This window comes from Podarcis filfolensis, assembly GCF_964270895.1.
Source record: "Podarcis filfolensis genome assembly, chromosome: 12".
Taxonomy (NCBI): Eukaryota; Metazoa; Chordata; class Lepidosauria; order Squamata; family Lacertidae; genus Podarcis; species Podarcis filfolensis.
In genome coordinates this window covers 37,287,220-37,302,398 of record NC_139614.1, presented here as the reverse complement: position 1 = coordinate 37,302,398, position 15,179 = coordinate 37,287,220, and the positions used below count along the sequence as shown (strand labels likewise).

At 42.2% G+C, this 15,179-nt stretch overlaps 1 protein-coding gene across 40 annotated transcripts in view; it reads right to left on the bottom strand.

Annotated features, from left to right (window-relative positions):
- Positions 1-15,179, bottom strand: part of KIAA1217 — a 371,747-nt gene that overhangs the window by 150,434 nt on the left and 206,134 nt on the right. For 2 of the 40 annotated variants that reach the window (XM_083579176.1, XM_083579189.1), the window contains exon 1: positions 13,243-13,491. The exons of the other annotated variants lie outside the window; for them this stretch is intronic. In XM_083579176.1, coding sequence (XP_083435302.1) covers positions 13,243-13,350 — 108 coding nt within the window. In that variant the 5' untranslated portion in view covers positions 13,351-13,491. Of the gene's footprint in view, positions 1-13,242; positions 13,492-15,179 lie in introns of those variants that run through there. 40 annotated transcript variants of the gene reach the window in all.

Sequence of the window (15,179 nt, the reverse complement as noted above, 5' to 3'; positions counted from 1 at the left end):
AAGGAAGACTTTCATAAACTCCAATAACTGAGATCTTGCGGGGGAGAAAGCACACAATGAAAAGATAAATGAGTAGGCTATGGATCCTCCTTCTCCCATACCTAAGATTGAAGGAGCATATCCTGGGATAGTGGTTAGACTAAGCATCTCCCTAGGACCAAGGAGATCAGTGTATAAATCCCTACTCAGCCAAGGAGCTCACTGGCTCCTCTTGGTGTAATTGCTATCACTGCTTTTCATATGTCTAAACCCACTTCATAGCAGGGAGGAAAAATAATAAGCCTCCACATGTTGTTGCTAGGAATGGTCAGTGCTGATGGGAATCATAGTCCATCAACATCTGAAGGGCTAAAGACGCCCCCATCCCTTCTTTATGTGGAGGTTCTATGCTTGGAAAGGGTTCCATACAGCATTTAGAAATAAATAAATAAATAAATAAATAAATAAATAAATAAATAAATAATTTATTATTTATACCCCGCCCATCTGGCTGGGTTTCCCCAGCCACTCTGTGCGGCTTCCAACAAAACACTAAAATACAATAACCTATTAAACATTAAAAGCTTCCCTAAACAGGGCTGCCTTCAGATGTCTGGTAGTTATTTTTCTCTTTGACAAATGTAGCATCAATAGAAGTGCCATGGTTAGATCACTTTCTGGTGCAACTAGACTTCTCCGCAAGCCTGTCCCTCCACACAAGGAGGTGAGACAGATTTGGATGGTCCCTACCTGGCCGCAGACTGTCTCGCTAGAGTGCTATATGCTCTGGTTATCTCCCACTGGAATTACTGGGGTGTGCTCTGCGTAGGGCTACCTTTGAAGGTGACTAGGAAACTACAACTAATCCAAAATGCAGCAGCTAGACTGGTGACTGGGAGTGGTCACTGGGACCATATAACACCAGTCCTAAAGGATCTTCACTGGTTCCCAGTACATTTCCGAGCACAATTCAAAGTGTTGGTTCTCACCTTTAAAGCCCTAAACGACCTTGGCCTAGTATACCTGAAGGAGTGTCTCCACCTCCATCATTCAGCCCAGACACTGAGGTCCACTTCCGAGGGTCTTCTGGCAGTTCCTTCACTGCGAGAAGTAAAGTTACAGGGAACCAGGCAGAGGGCCTTCTCGGCAGTGGCACCCGCCCTGTGGAACGCCCTCCCATCAGATGTCAGGGAGATAAAGAATTGCACAACTTTTAGAAAACATCTGAAGGCAGCCCTGTTCAGGGAAGTTTTTCATGTCTGACATTTTATTATTATTTTTCTATTTTGCAGGAAGCTGCCCACAGTGGCTGGGGAAACCCAGCCAGAAAGGGGTGGGGGTATAAACAATAAAACTGTTATTCTTAGGCATGTCTGTGCTTGTCTCTCCCTAGTAAGAAGGGCGTGGAAGTTCTGCACAAATGAGGAAGGCTAGCCCAGCTCAATCTTCCCTTCACCTCACCCTATGCCACTGCTTGCCCATCAGGAATAGTGGCTGATGGTGAAGGCTGGCCTCCCTCACTAGCTGCCGTCACTGAATGGCAAGTGAAAGGTGGCAAGGAAGAGAGTAAGGAAGTCTCCCTACCCATGCCATTCTGTTTCCCAATTATTACTATTTTTAAAGAATCTGTAAGCTTGGCACATCCTCAAGCAGAAATCAAAGCCTTCACCTTCATTCACAGAGGCACGCAGGCTGCCTCACTACCTCCCATCAAAGATTAAGAGATATACTCTACTTATTAGCTGGAACAGACCTGACCTCTGCTCTGATAAATCTGTCTGATGATGTGTGATACCTGTACTCGTCATCCCTCTTGGCGCAGAGCCCTGACTTGCCTCTGTGTTGTGCTTTGCATCGTTTTTTATTCCAATTCTGTAGTGTCTATTTTAGAGCTCGGTTGCAGGAAATGCAATAAAACACTGGCATCAGCGTAACCACAGAAATGTGTGCATCACCCTTTAGAAATGTTTGCTCATCTCATCTACATCTCTTTAACTTTCCTTTTACATCCATGCATTCTACACGTACAAATTCATCCTCTGCAGTCATAAAAGGACTCACAAAGATAATTTGTGCACAGATTAATTAGCTCTACTCATAAACAACATTATTATTATTATAACTTGCTGGTATAGCACTCCATTAATTTGATTTGCTACTATACACATTGATTTGATTTGCAACTCATTTACACATTTCATCTCATCTGCCCTTATAACAATCTTGCAATACCCATTTTACAGATTGGTAACTTACAGATCAAGCCTGTGCATCTGTACTCAGAAGTAAGTCCCACTGAGGGCAACGAACTGAGATTTGAGCCAAGGAGTGATTGGTTCATATGTGCTTGTCCTTTGGGGGTGTTAGGGACCTAATTGCCTATAGTACTCAGGCATGGATTTAAGTTATTTATTCAAACACTCCATAGGATCTATCCTATGTCTATATTCTATATTCCATGTCTATATTCATTCAGTGCAATCATAACCTTCAACTGCCGGATTTTATTTAACAATGGCAATTCCTTCTTTTGAGCAACGGATAGAGACTTAGGCCTAGCTCTCATTGAGATAGTAAACCTGTATAGTGTCCATTCATTACTTTATACTGTGTTGGCAGCTCTCAGGTCTGAATGCTTCTCCAGAAAATATATATATAACCCCCACATGCAGAACAGTAGCATGTCAAGGGAGAAAGCTAGGCAAGAATTTTTTTGCTAGTCATTCAGGGGTTTTTCTATGTGCAGGGTGTTGTTGTTGTTGTTGTCATCTGGGAAAACTTTCAATCATGCAAATTCCCAGCTACAATCTAGAGTGGAACACCCTATATAAAGATACCATCTCAGTGAGAACAAGACCTTTGGTGCTTAGAAAGCGCAGTTGCTACAGTGCACTGTATTGCCCCGGGATGCATGTAGAGGACTGTATGTGTACATTGGATTCTGCATTACATTCTACTTTCAAATGCATCACAGGCAGAAGATTAAGCTTCTCCCTCGCATGCCACCTTTGCTCTAGGAGTTTTTCATATGGGAACATATTCATTAGAACATAAATGTAAGGTCCAACAAATTCCTCAATTGCCTCGCTGGCAATTTCTTTCCCCACAAGATGGAAGAAGCAACAAGGGCATCATCTATCTTGGACATGGTTCTCAACAACAGAAAGCAGTTTATGTGCAAAGAAACTCCATGGGGCTGCATTCATGAAAGGCCTATCGTTCCAGAACTGCTCCTGTGTTTCCCTCTCTCTCTCTTTCTGAGGTAATTCCTGCAGCGTTAAACAAGACTGTTCCTAATTAAGGATACTTAGGATCGCAGCCTGCGATATATGTGTGTGTGTGAATATTGTTGCGTTCAGTATTTTTTTAATAAAAGTAATTATTCGCAGTTTTCATGAAGTGTGTTCACAAGCCTCTCTCTGGGCCCTGTTAAAATACAGAAGCATGGTTAGACTCCCATCAACACCAATCAAGGCAAACGGAAACCACTCTTAACTATAAAGAGCTTGCCTTCTGATTGCAAACAGCTGTTTACTAATAAACAGCCACATAAGCAGTCCCTGAAGAGAAGGCTGCAAGGGAGAAATGACATTTAACCACCAGGAGGAAAGAAAAGGGTAACTAAAGGCTTTGTGGAACTGAAACATGAGGTTTTCCTGGCACCGTTCCCAGCTCCTATTTAATTTTATGTCCTGTGTCAAGTTTTATGTACCCTCCTGTTTGAGTTACCCAAACCATATTTTGTTTCCTTGTTCAACTTGTTTTCAAACTACTGTCGCAGCCCTCTCGCTATATAAAAACAGACAAGTCATGACACAGTGTTTTATCACTTCTGCTTACAATCAGACTTGCGAAGGCTCTCCATTTGTTTGTTTGTTTACCTGTTCGTACGTATGATAATTTATCCAACAGGTCATCAGGAACAGCATGGCTTAGGAATGCAGCAGCCGCTCACTGCAGTCCTGACATGACCTTGAATCATATTACCGCTTGACAGACAAGGGTGAAGAGTGCTATCGCTTTACTTGCCTTCCTTGCACAATAAAAACTGTGACACGCTAACAAATGAAATATAATGGAAATCAGTATGCATTTGAATAATGTTATAGAATTTTATTTTTAATGTTAGAATAGCCACCTTTAGGCATAATACTTACACATAAAGGAAACATATGGAGGTGCATTTTCTCCACCCCACATTGCTGCTCCCTTGGGCCTCCAATGTGGAGGGCAAGCTCTGGAGGTGGGGAGCCTCATGAACTTGCAGAGCCTCCTCAGACATTTTAGAACCCTGCTTTTCCAGCACTCCAAAACAGAGACTCCACATGTACACAAGGCTCCCTACTTCAGAGGTTCGCGCTCTGATGTGGGGAGAGCAAAGGGAACAGTGATGTAAGATGCCCAGCTACCATGATTGTCCCTGCTGCCCTTACTGCACTAAGAAAAGCCGCTGAAAGGGGGCAATGTCTCCGTTAATTTAAAATCTCACACACCCATGGTGTGGATGTATTACGTTTTATTAACTGTGCAGTGTAAGGTAAAGGTAAAGGAACCCCTGACCATTAGGTCAAGTCGTGGCCGACTCTGGGGTTGCGGTGCTCATCTCGCTTTATTGGCCGAGGGAGCTTCCGGGTCATGTGGCCAGCATGACTAAGCCGCTTCTAGCAAAGCAGAGCAGCACACAGAAACGCTGTTTACCTTCCCGTTGGAGCGGTACCTATTTATCTACTTGCACTTTGACGTGCTTTTGAATTGCTAGGTTGGTAGGAGCAGGGACCGAGCAACAGGAGCTCACCCCATCGTGGGGATTCGAACCACCAACCTTCTGATCGGCAAGCCCTAGGCTCTGTGGTTTAACCCACAGCGCCACCCATGTCCCTAACTGTGAGGTGTACTCTATGCTAAATTATTGTTCCGTAGTGCAGAGTTTTGTGCCAAGGGAAGGGGAGGTAGTACATACACAGCTAGAGGCCTCTGCTTTCTTAAATGTCACCAATTCTCAGCTTTATTAGTGGATAAAAATTTAACCAGAGGAGGAGAAAGAAGTATGGTCCCGCCAAAGGAAGAATGATCACACCTAGGTGGCAAAGCACATGCCTAGCATACTAGAAAGCTTCAGGCTTGGACAAATAACATGAGCTGGTTCAAGACAGCTCTCTGTGTACCTCCTGTGTCCCATGGGGATGTCACAATTTTGAGATGCTGCCCTGCGCACAATGCTACATTCATGGATTCCACTGGCTTCAATAGTAGCTCTATACCTGTGACCTCTCAAAGGTTAGCAACTCAGCATACTAGCCCTAAACATATCAGCTGAAACTCATTGAATGGTTACAGCTTGCGGAGCATTTGTGAAACAGTTTTTTCAAGGAAGAAAGATCTCCCCCTTCAATGACTGGCAGCGATGCTTGGCTCTGCACTCATCAGAAAAGTGCACTTCTCCGATATAGTAGGGTGTTCTATCCGAAAATTAATGGGAGGTACTCAACTATGTTTCAATCAGAGCAGGCCTCCTTTAATGGTCATGTTCATTAATTTCAAAGGGTCTACTTTTGGTTTATTACCACTCATGGTATCCCATCCCCTGGATCTTAAAGTACAGCCGTGCAATTATTTTTAAACATCCTTGTTTGCAAAGTAAGGTGCACTTCAGTGAGATCCCCTCCTCATCTACAAGATAGATGAAAAGGCAGCATGACCTTTCAGGTTACTCACTACTTTTTCATTGCTACATGCTAAGCATAGCTGTCAACTTTTCCCTTTTCTTGCGAGGAATCCTATTTCCCTTTTAAAAAGGGGAAAGTTGACAGCTATGATGCTAACTTACTTCCCCCCCCCAATAATATTTATTGAATTTCATACAAACACATTACTTCAATAAAACAAAAATAAGAAAAATAATAGTAAAAGAAAAAAGTGAAATAATACAAACCTAACAAATAATAACCAAGAATACGACCACATACACAAATACAATGAAACTTAATTAATTAGTTAAACTTCCAACTTCATAAACATATTACTTGACTTCCCCTAATCTCTTCCATCTGAATTTCCTTGTAACTGAATGTCGCAGTTTTCCAATATCATTATTCAAAAAACAATATTCCAATTATAATCAAATTTCTTAACTTTTCTTATTGTTCTATTTCTCATTTGTTTATTTAATCCTAATTTAATCCTAGGCCTATTTAGTTCTTTCAAGTAATTACTAATCTTTGATGCTAACTCACTTCTCCTTGGGCTGCATGAGCAGAGTACCTCTGCTATTTCCCATCCCTTTCCTCTAGCCCAGCCTTTCTCAACCTTGGGCCCCTAGATGATGTGGCCCTACAACCCCCAACATTCCTAGCAAGCGTGGTCAGTGAGCTGCTATAGCCATTCTCATCCCAGAATGCCTAATCAGCAGACCATTGATCTAAAACCTATTCGGTCTTCAAGCATTCCCTCAATGAAATGCCTTGATTGTTAATATAAACTTTCCTTGCAAATTTAGATTCCTCCATACCGGGTTCTTCTGACATTATAAGCAAAAAGAGAGAGAGAAGAGACTTGTCTCTTGTTGACTGTAACAGTAGAATTAATTCTGTGGTTGCTGCGTTACGGTTATCGTTGGAATTTTGGCTCCTTTTCAGTGAATTAAGCAATCAGTGGGTATGATTCCATTGTTGCAGAAAGAATCAGCTACTGATTAATGGTTCAGAATGAAGGCAGGAAGGCACTTCCTAGGGAACCTGAACACTAGGTTAATCATCCCAGGCTCAGGGCAGGATGGCACAGAACTGCAGAGAGGCAAATGGACCAGGCACTTAGCCCTGTTTGACTAGGACAATCAAGCCGGGTATAACAGCTTACCTGTAACCGGGAGCTGCAAGACAAGGCTGTGAGCTATGGGTGCCATTATGAGCACAATGTAATTGAAAAGTCACTGAAATGAAGGTTTAAACTGTGGGTGGACTCATCTGGGGCCAATGTACTGTCAAACCATCCTTGCAGGATCCGAACCTGTAATTTCAAGCTATTTTCGGATAAAATAATAAATAATGCATTAAGGGCAGAGATGATGAAAAAATGATGGGTAGTTTCAACAGGAGAAACCTATAATTTTGAGCAGTGAAATGATTTTTGGCATGCTCCTGGTTATCCACTTTATACGGGTTCGTTTGTTTTATTTTGTTTTTCAAAACTGGTTGTGCTAGTTTCACACTTCGCTGCTTGCCTTACACAATAGCTTTTGAAATCTACTTCAGTTGTGTATTTGTCTATCCTTAAAAAAAGAAAGAAAGAAAAAGTATTCCTGTATGTAAAAATGTAACACCAACACTCGCAGCTCTGCTCAGGATTCAGGCTGGATTCTTGGGTCCAGAAGTTATCATATGGAACATTCAACATGAGCAGCACTTAGGGAAGCAGAAAATAGATGTTGCCAAAGGAAGAACTATACTGGTGTTTCTGACATTTTACACAAATTTTGCTGCAGTTAAAGAAAGGATTTGTCATTATATTCTACAATTTAGACCAGTAGTGGCCAAACTTGGTCCTCCAGCTGTTTTGGGACTACAATTCCCATCATCCCTGACCACTGGTCCTGTTAGCTAGGGATGAGCTGTAGTCCAAAAACAGCTGGAGGGCCAAGTTTGGTCTGATTTAGACCAAGTCACAGAGGATAAAAGCTATTAATGCCTGCTAGTTATGACGGATATGCACCAGCTATTAGAGGAATGTGCCAGTATTAGAGATAGAATGCCTCTGAATACCGGCTACTGGTGAACATGGACTGGGAATGCTATTGTGCTCCCAGAGGTATGTGATTGCCACTGTAAGAATAGATTGCTGGAATTGGTAGGCCTTTGCTCTGATCCACCAAGGCTCTTTTTATGTTCTTGTGTTCTTAGCAGTACAGTGGTACCTCAGGTTACAGACACTTCAGGTTACAGACTCCGCTAACCCAGAAATAGTACCTCGGGTTAAGAACTTTGCTTCAGGATGAGAACAGAAATTGTGCAGGATGAGAACAGAAATTGTGGCGTGGCGGCAGCAGGAGGCCCCATTAGCTAAAGTGGTACCTCAGGTTAAGAACAGTTTCAGGTTAAGAACGGACCTCCAGAACAAATTAAGTTCTTAACCTGAGGTACCGCTGTACAGAGGAACTGAAGAGAAAATATTTTGGCCCCATTAATCAATAAATGCTGGACCAAACAGATGGTGCTGGGCTCTGCATTCCATGCTGTTGTTTTTAAGAATATTTACTTCAGTTATTTAATGGCATAAAACAAAGGAACATCAAAATGTAAACAGTATTAGGGAGGGGGCGGAATACCCAGTTCAACCTACAGTTCAAGAGATGCTTAGTCGTACAGACCAGAGGACATACAAAGAATATATGCTTTAGTCATTTTCCATCCCACTCTTCTATTTCATAGCCAAACCTTCTTACAGTATTTTCTAAAGCGCATATATTATGTTAGCTATTAAACGCATCTTAAGACAAATGAACACACAACTTAAAACTTCAACAATTAGATTAAAGCCTATAAAATATAGCAGCAGCAGAATAACATGGCACCAGAAAGCAAGGCCTGCTTAAATAAGTTGGTTTTCACTGTCTGAACACAGGCCCTAGGGTGCCTTGAATGATGGTCGGTGTGCCGCAGGCAACACTGGCCTCTGTCCTTCCTTCCTTCCCCCCACCCTTCTCTGATGCCCTCTCATGTCTGCCTCCCAAAGGCTTGCACAGCTGTTTATTGTAATAGCCCCAGCTATAAGCTCCACAGGCAAATGGTGCCTCTGGCAGGCACCTCTCTTTAGGACGGAGGGGGCAGTTCAGATACCAGGGATGGCAGCAGCAGCTGCCTGGAGGACTCCCAAGGAGAGGGGAGGCAAGGGGTGACACAACTGGGCTCCTGAGACCTACAGGGGTGCCACAGAAAGAGTGTAGTTGGTCAAAGGAACCGTGGATTCAAAAAGGTTGAAAACCTCTGCCCTAGGGGGTTTCCCTTTTAGGTTAATCAGATGGAGAAAACAAATGGCCATCACTTAAGAAGAGTGTTTATCTAGCAGTTACAACTGTGGTGTTTTCTTTTTAAAGTATTCCTTCACCCTGGGAAAAAATTACAAACTCCAATTACAAACTGAAACCAAAGGAATGAGGGTTGAAAGCCATAATAATTTGTCAGACGAAGGGCTCATTCAGACTTCCTTTTGGGCTGCATTTATAGGCACAGGTCTGGGCTGTAAAGCTCTGTCCTTGAGCAGGGTTTGTGTGTGTGTGTCCTGGCACTTTCCCCAGGAAATCTGCATTTCACTGCGGAACTGGAGCAAACTGCAACCAGGTTTTCCATTGGTTGCAATTTGCTCTGATTCAGTAGTAAAACACAAGTTCTGACATGGAGCTTTGAAGCACAGACCTGTACCTGGAAAGTGCAGTATAAAAGGAAGTCTGGATGAAGGAAGCCAAGCATGTTAGTCCCTTCCCAATCAATGCATGCAGACATGCGTTCGTTTACTGTAAGGCGAACAGACTGTCAAGCAGCTTCCTTTCTAAGAACCTCATATAGTAGTGGAAACAAACATATCTAGATGCAGATAGTATGCAGGTTGATCACTCTTAAAAACACAGAGAGACACAAAGACACATAAGGACTTCTTAGACTGGAGAAAGGGAAGCTTTTGATCCAGCTCGCTATGTCCATACATCTCACAAACCTCCCAACATGCCACCGTAATCATCATGGCATATTGCAGGTCCAGAAATTGCTCCAGGTGTCTCAGTGTGACTGTCACACTTAAAATTACTTCAGAGTTGTGTGACTTCTTCTAATCACCAGTATGAGAAGCAGAGTTCACGTCAGGAGCAAGTTAACAGAGGATCTTCTTGGAACTATTTCTTCCATTCTCAAAATTCAAGGTGCGATCAGTAGATTTTATTCCTTGCTTGCTTCCTATTTGTAAATAGGTCTTGACTGAACCAGGAAATTGTGAACACCACAATACCCTCCTGTCACACATTAAAGTTGCATCTATTCAATATACACACACCTCTGTTTAAAAGAAAATTAGGTCACAATATTAAATGAGGATTAAGACTTGTCACATGCACATATATTACACATCTAATTTGCACTGGCAAATTAGTATTAGTATTTAGAAAAGGTGACTCTGAATACTATTGTTCCTCTTGCTGCTTATTGTTCCTAATTGATGAGTTATTACACAAGGACAGCCCATCCCAGCAGAAGCTCACTTCTCAATTCCTAGACTGAAATAGAATGTTTCCCTTTTCCCTTGCCATCTTCTTCCCAAACGTTCCTAACTGGGGGGGGGGGGGGGCTCAACAGTTCACATGGTTTATCATCTCAAATTAAGATTTATCATAAACCGTATTGAAATTTGAAATTCCTCTCCTCTCCCCACTAACTTAGGATGAAATGCTGCAGATCTGATACATATTTGTAGGACAGGTTGTAAGGCAAGAAAATAATAAATTGTCACATGATATCAGATTATTTTTTAAATGAAGTTGTTTAAAGGAAGGGATGGAAATCCTAGTCTGGACTGTGGCTTGGATACTAAGATACAATTTGAATTCCCATGTTGCAATGAGTTTTAAAGAAGCTGTGTTTGTTGCCTTAAACAGAACTCATTGAACTTCTCTTGCCTGACACAAAAATGCAAACTTTTTTGGGGGGTGACCTTTTATTATTCATACGAGAACTTGGCAGGTCGCACCTGGAAGCAAAGGAAAAAAAGGGTGTGTGCATTTAATCACTCTATTATGTGGACAAAGTGTGATGCTTTCTGCGAAAAGAGAAAGATAATCTATAATGCAGGTGAGGGGTTCACATTACCTAAAAGCAGCATCACCTCTGACAGACCTGAAAGCAAAACCTAAACTTCCATCTTCTGATAAAAACACTAAAAAGTAATGACATGTTGCTTAGCACTCAAACACCTCCCATATTTCTTTAATCCTCAGCAACTCATTGAAGTATAAAGTTTATATAACTACAGTATCAACAGAGATCCAGGTAAAGTAACTTGTCCACACCCACCTAATGAACCTGGTACCCAGTGTCTTCAACACATTTTCCTTTTACATGAATCACAGCAGACATCCCTCTTTCCTTTCAAAAGACCATTCTTCATTATGCCAATTAAAAAGGGATTTCAAAAGAGGCACCGTCCCCCTGCAATATTTCATCATTACAATAAATTATATAAGGAAATCAACATTTGTTTCCTTCATTAGTAGTTGTTCTTCAGCATAGCTGAAGATTTTTCATCTTAATTGGTTAGCTGCGAGGCGTTTCCTAAATTTTATTCTGGGTGCTAAAAGCACTGCAATCACATTTCCAGTAAAGCCTATCTACTGGGCTGGATTAATCCGAAAGCCACAGTAGGGTAATTATACCTTTATTAGGAATAACAAATAGGCCACAAAGCCATGAGCAAGTTTTTTTGAGCTCTCCACAATTCTTCTTCAGGCTGGAAATCAAAACAAAAGTAGGTAGTAGGTAGAAAAAGGCAGATATGGTCTAAAAGCCCTCAAATACGTACCAGTCTTAAGATGGAACAAAGGAGGACTTGTGCAGAAATAATTAGATTAGCCCCCACTAGGTGCTATGTAGATTTCGAACTGAGCCAAGAGCTATAGTGAAAAAGAAGGAATACCCTTTTATGAAGATTAGATGGGCTATCCAGCAAATGAATAGATGGTAGCAGCTACTATTACAACGGCAGCTACGACTGCAACCTCTGTGTTCAGATGCAGCAGTATTCAGAAACCCATACAACAGATGCCCATACCACCATTGGTTCATCTAGTACTGACAACACTGACTGGCAACAGCTTTCAGACAGGCAGGGGCCCTATCCCAGCCCTACCGAGAAATGGCAGGCATTGAACCCAGAATCCTTTGCAATGTCAAGGCTATCCTCTACGTCTGAGCTGCAACCTCAATTTCTGACAACTTCATGTTGAGCTGTGAAATAACTCCAGTCTAAAACCCTAGGCAGCCACTGGCAGTCAGCGTCAACAATAATAAGTAGACCAGTGTTCGGACTCAGTATTTTTTGTTTCTGTGCTGACGAATGGCAGAGAGTGGCTACTGCTGTCTGGCCTAGCTTATGAACCACTACTGAGGACAGAATGATTGAGATGGATGATGTTAGGTGCCAACCAGGCAATTCTTTTATGCTCACATACACTGGGGACAATATGTACCAATGGCCAGAACACCATTTGGGGGCTTGAAAGACATGTCCTGGATAACTCACACAAACTCTGCTTCAGACCCATCTATACAGTAGGCATAATAATAATCCACCCTGATGAATGGCTGGCTGGCTGGATGAACGGAATCTTGTAAAGAATTGCGGCCCAGTAAACAAACTATATATATTATTCACTATTGTTTATGGGAACCCTATCCACTCCATTGTAGCAGGCTTATGTAGAATCAAGACTGAACACGCTGAATTTTAAAATGAAAGCACTTCCATCTGATCTGAACCACTGCTTCTCTAACTTACTATGTGTGGACCCTACAGCAATAGGGGGGGAAAGGACTCCAGCAATGCTCAAACTCTCTTCTTTCTTATTATTTTATATACTTAAGACCTGAGACTTTTTACTGAAAACCAGCTGTAAGGCTAAGCTTGCATTCATACCAAATCCTAACATCACGCTCCACCTGTTTTTTTGGGGGGGGAAAGGGGCAAGAGAAAGCAAAACATGCTTGTAGATCAACAGAGGACTGTTAGAATCATCACAACAGAAGCAACAAATGGGAAACATCTCAGTAATCTCCATAACTTAAAAGTACATGCTCTATACTACGCAGTCGATTCCACGATGCACCATGTTCAAAAGAAGCCTACAGTCTACTAGTAACATTACAGCTCATTAAAAGTATACAGTAACTTAATTACGCTTTTAATGAGGGCATTTAATATAATTTTTTAAGAAATGCATTTGGTTTTGTAAAACAAAGGGATTTGATGTTCAGTGTTGAGAGAGTGTATTAAATCAGAACTCTCACACGCCTTACGTAAAAGCTAGGTAGTATTTTAGATGCTTAATCTTCAAAAGAAGATTTGATAAAACATCCACCGATCTAAAACGCTGTCTCAAACATTAGTAAGAGCATTCCCCTTTCCAGTCACGTATGTTTGAAGGATTTAACTTTTCCTGCATAATCAGTGTACAACACCGGGAACCTACAAAACAAAGCCGCAGTTTGGAAGCAAAAACTCCTCCTGTACCTGGTTAATTTTGTACACACCACAGGAACAGCAGAGAGATGAGAAGCTCCTTTTCCTTTGTGGACCTTTTGGCAGAGAACTAGAAGAGTGACCAACATCCAATTCCATATTCTTGGTGTCAGCAATTTCTCAAACCTTTGAGGAAACCACCTCAGCGCGGCATCCTAGATCTCCAAAGATATCCTTTGCGCCAGGTACATATGGTATGCGCATTGAGACGGAGCTGTGAGCAAACGTTCTTGCACATTGGGGTGTAGATATGATTCACAAATAGAAAATACCGGTTTTTCATGGCTTGGCTTGCATAGCAGTCTTTGGGTGTGGCTGAAGTGAAATGAATGCAGGTGTACGCATTGAACTCTGTGAAAGACAAGCTGCCTCTAATCACAAGGAGGACTCCTTCCTCACCTTGGTAAAAAAAATAAAAATCCTCCAAAACAAGCAAACCCTGCTTGTGTGATTGGGCACCTCTGAAAAATGGGAAGTTAATAAGAAAGGCTTTTGTGCTGACCAATAGGGACAAAAAGGGATGCATCTCACAAAGGAACGTATGTCAATTTCTACTCGCTTCTCTTTTTTGATAGGACATGGCCCAGAAACAGATTATGAAAGACTGAACTGGAATAACTGTTAAGGTTGGCACACAGGATGGGGAGGAGAGCAATGAACTGAACACTTATCACATAGAAGGTGTGATGATGTTACAACTGTTGTGCTTGGTTCTGGCTTCCTTTGGATGAGAAAAGGACCACGCAGGAGGTACTATATTCAACCCCCAACATCTCCAGGTTTGGGCTGGGAAAGACTCCCTGTTCTGAAACCATGATGTGTTGCTGCCAGAAAGTGGAGAAAAATCTGAGCTAGCTGGACTGTTGTCCTATCTGACTCAGCATAAGGTCGCTTCCTATGTTCCTATAGAGAAACAGAGACTTCTGTATCCAATAAGTGCCCTTCCATGCACACAAGGGCTTTTTATCTAGAGAAAGGCTAGCAGAAGCGGAGGAGGAAGAGATTTTCAATGCTCATGTGCCCCCAACCCTCTAGAACAATTTTTCAGGGGCTGCTGGAGTCTACAGGGGGAGGAGGGAAGGGGAAATCAGCAAAGATTGTCTCCCCTCCTCTTCCATTAGAGGACGCCTCTGTCAGAGCAAGAGCACCAATTGGATTCCAGCCATTAATGCTTTGGGTTGTATCTGACGCTAGTCCTACTTAGAGTAAATAAGTGTGATCAGATCCATGCACGCAAATTTATTATATGACAGAGAGGAACCATATAAGCAATTTGTGCACCATTCAGTTGTGAAATGGGCAACAGCCATCTGGATTCTTTGCACCAAGCCTGAAATTGGACTAGATTGTTTTCAAGGCCGCTTCCAACTCTGGTTTGGAAGATACTCCAAAGATCATCTACTCCATCAAAGCACAACAAGAGCCCTGCTGGATTTGGCCAATGGCTCATCTAGTCCAGCACTGTCTTCTCACAATGGATGACTAGATGGACACAGAAGGCATGAAAGCAGGATCTGAGCACAACAGCATTCTGCCAATTTGTGACTCCCAGCAGCTGAGCTTCAGAGGCATCATGCCTCCCTACCAGCCATGGTGGCCAGTACCATGTTTCTGCCCCACGGTAGTGCCAACTACCCTTCAGTTTCCCACAGATCTAGTCCCGCAACTGAGATCACAAAATGTCTGAAGCAGGGATCAGGTGCAGTGTCTCTAAGAGGTGCCAACAGAGCAATAGCTGATAACGTAAGCAGCTGATAACTGCTCTTCAGCCTCTAATTGACTTCAGCGGGACTATATCAGTGTCAACAGTTTGTGAAATTGTCCCTTAGGGGCAAAACAATGGTTTTTATATCCATTAAAACGCCTTCATCTCAGTAAGATGCATCAGCTTCTTTAAAATCCTCACTGAAAGGAAAGCCTATGAAGAA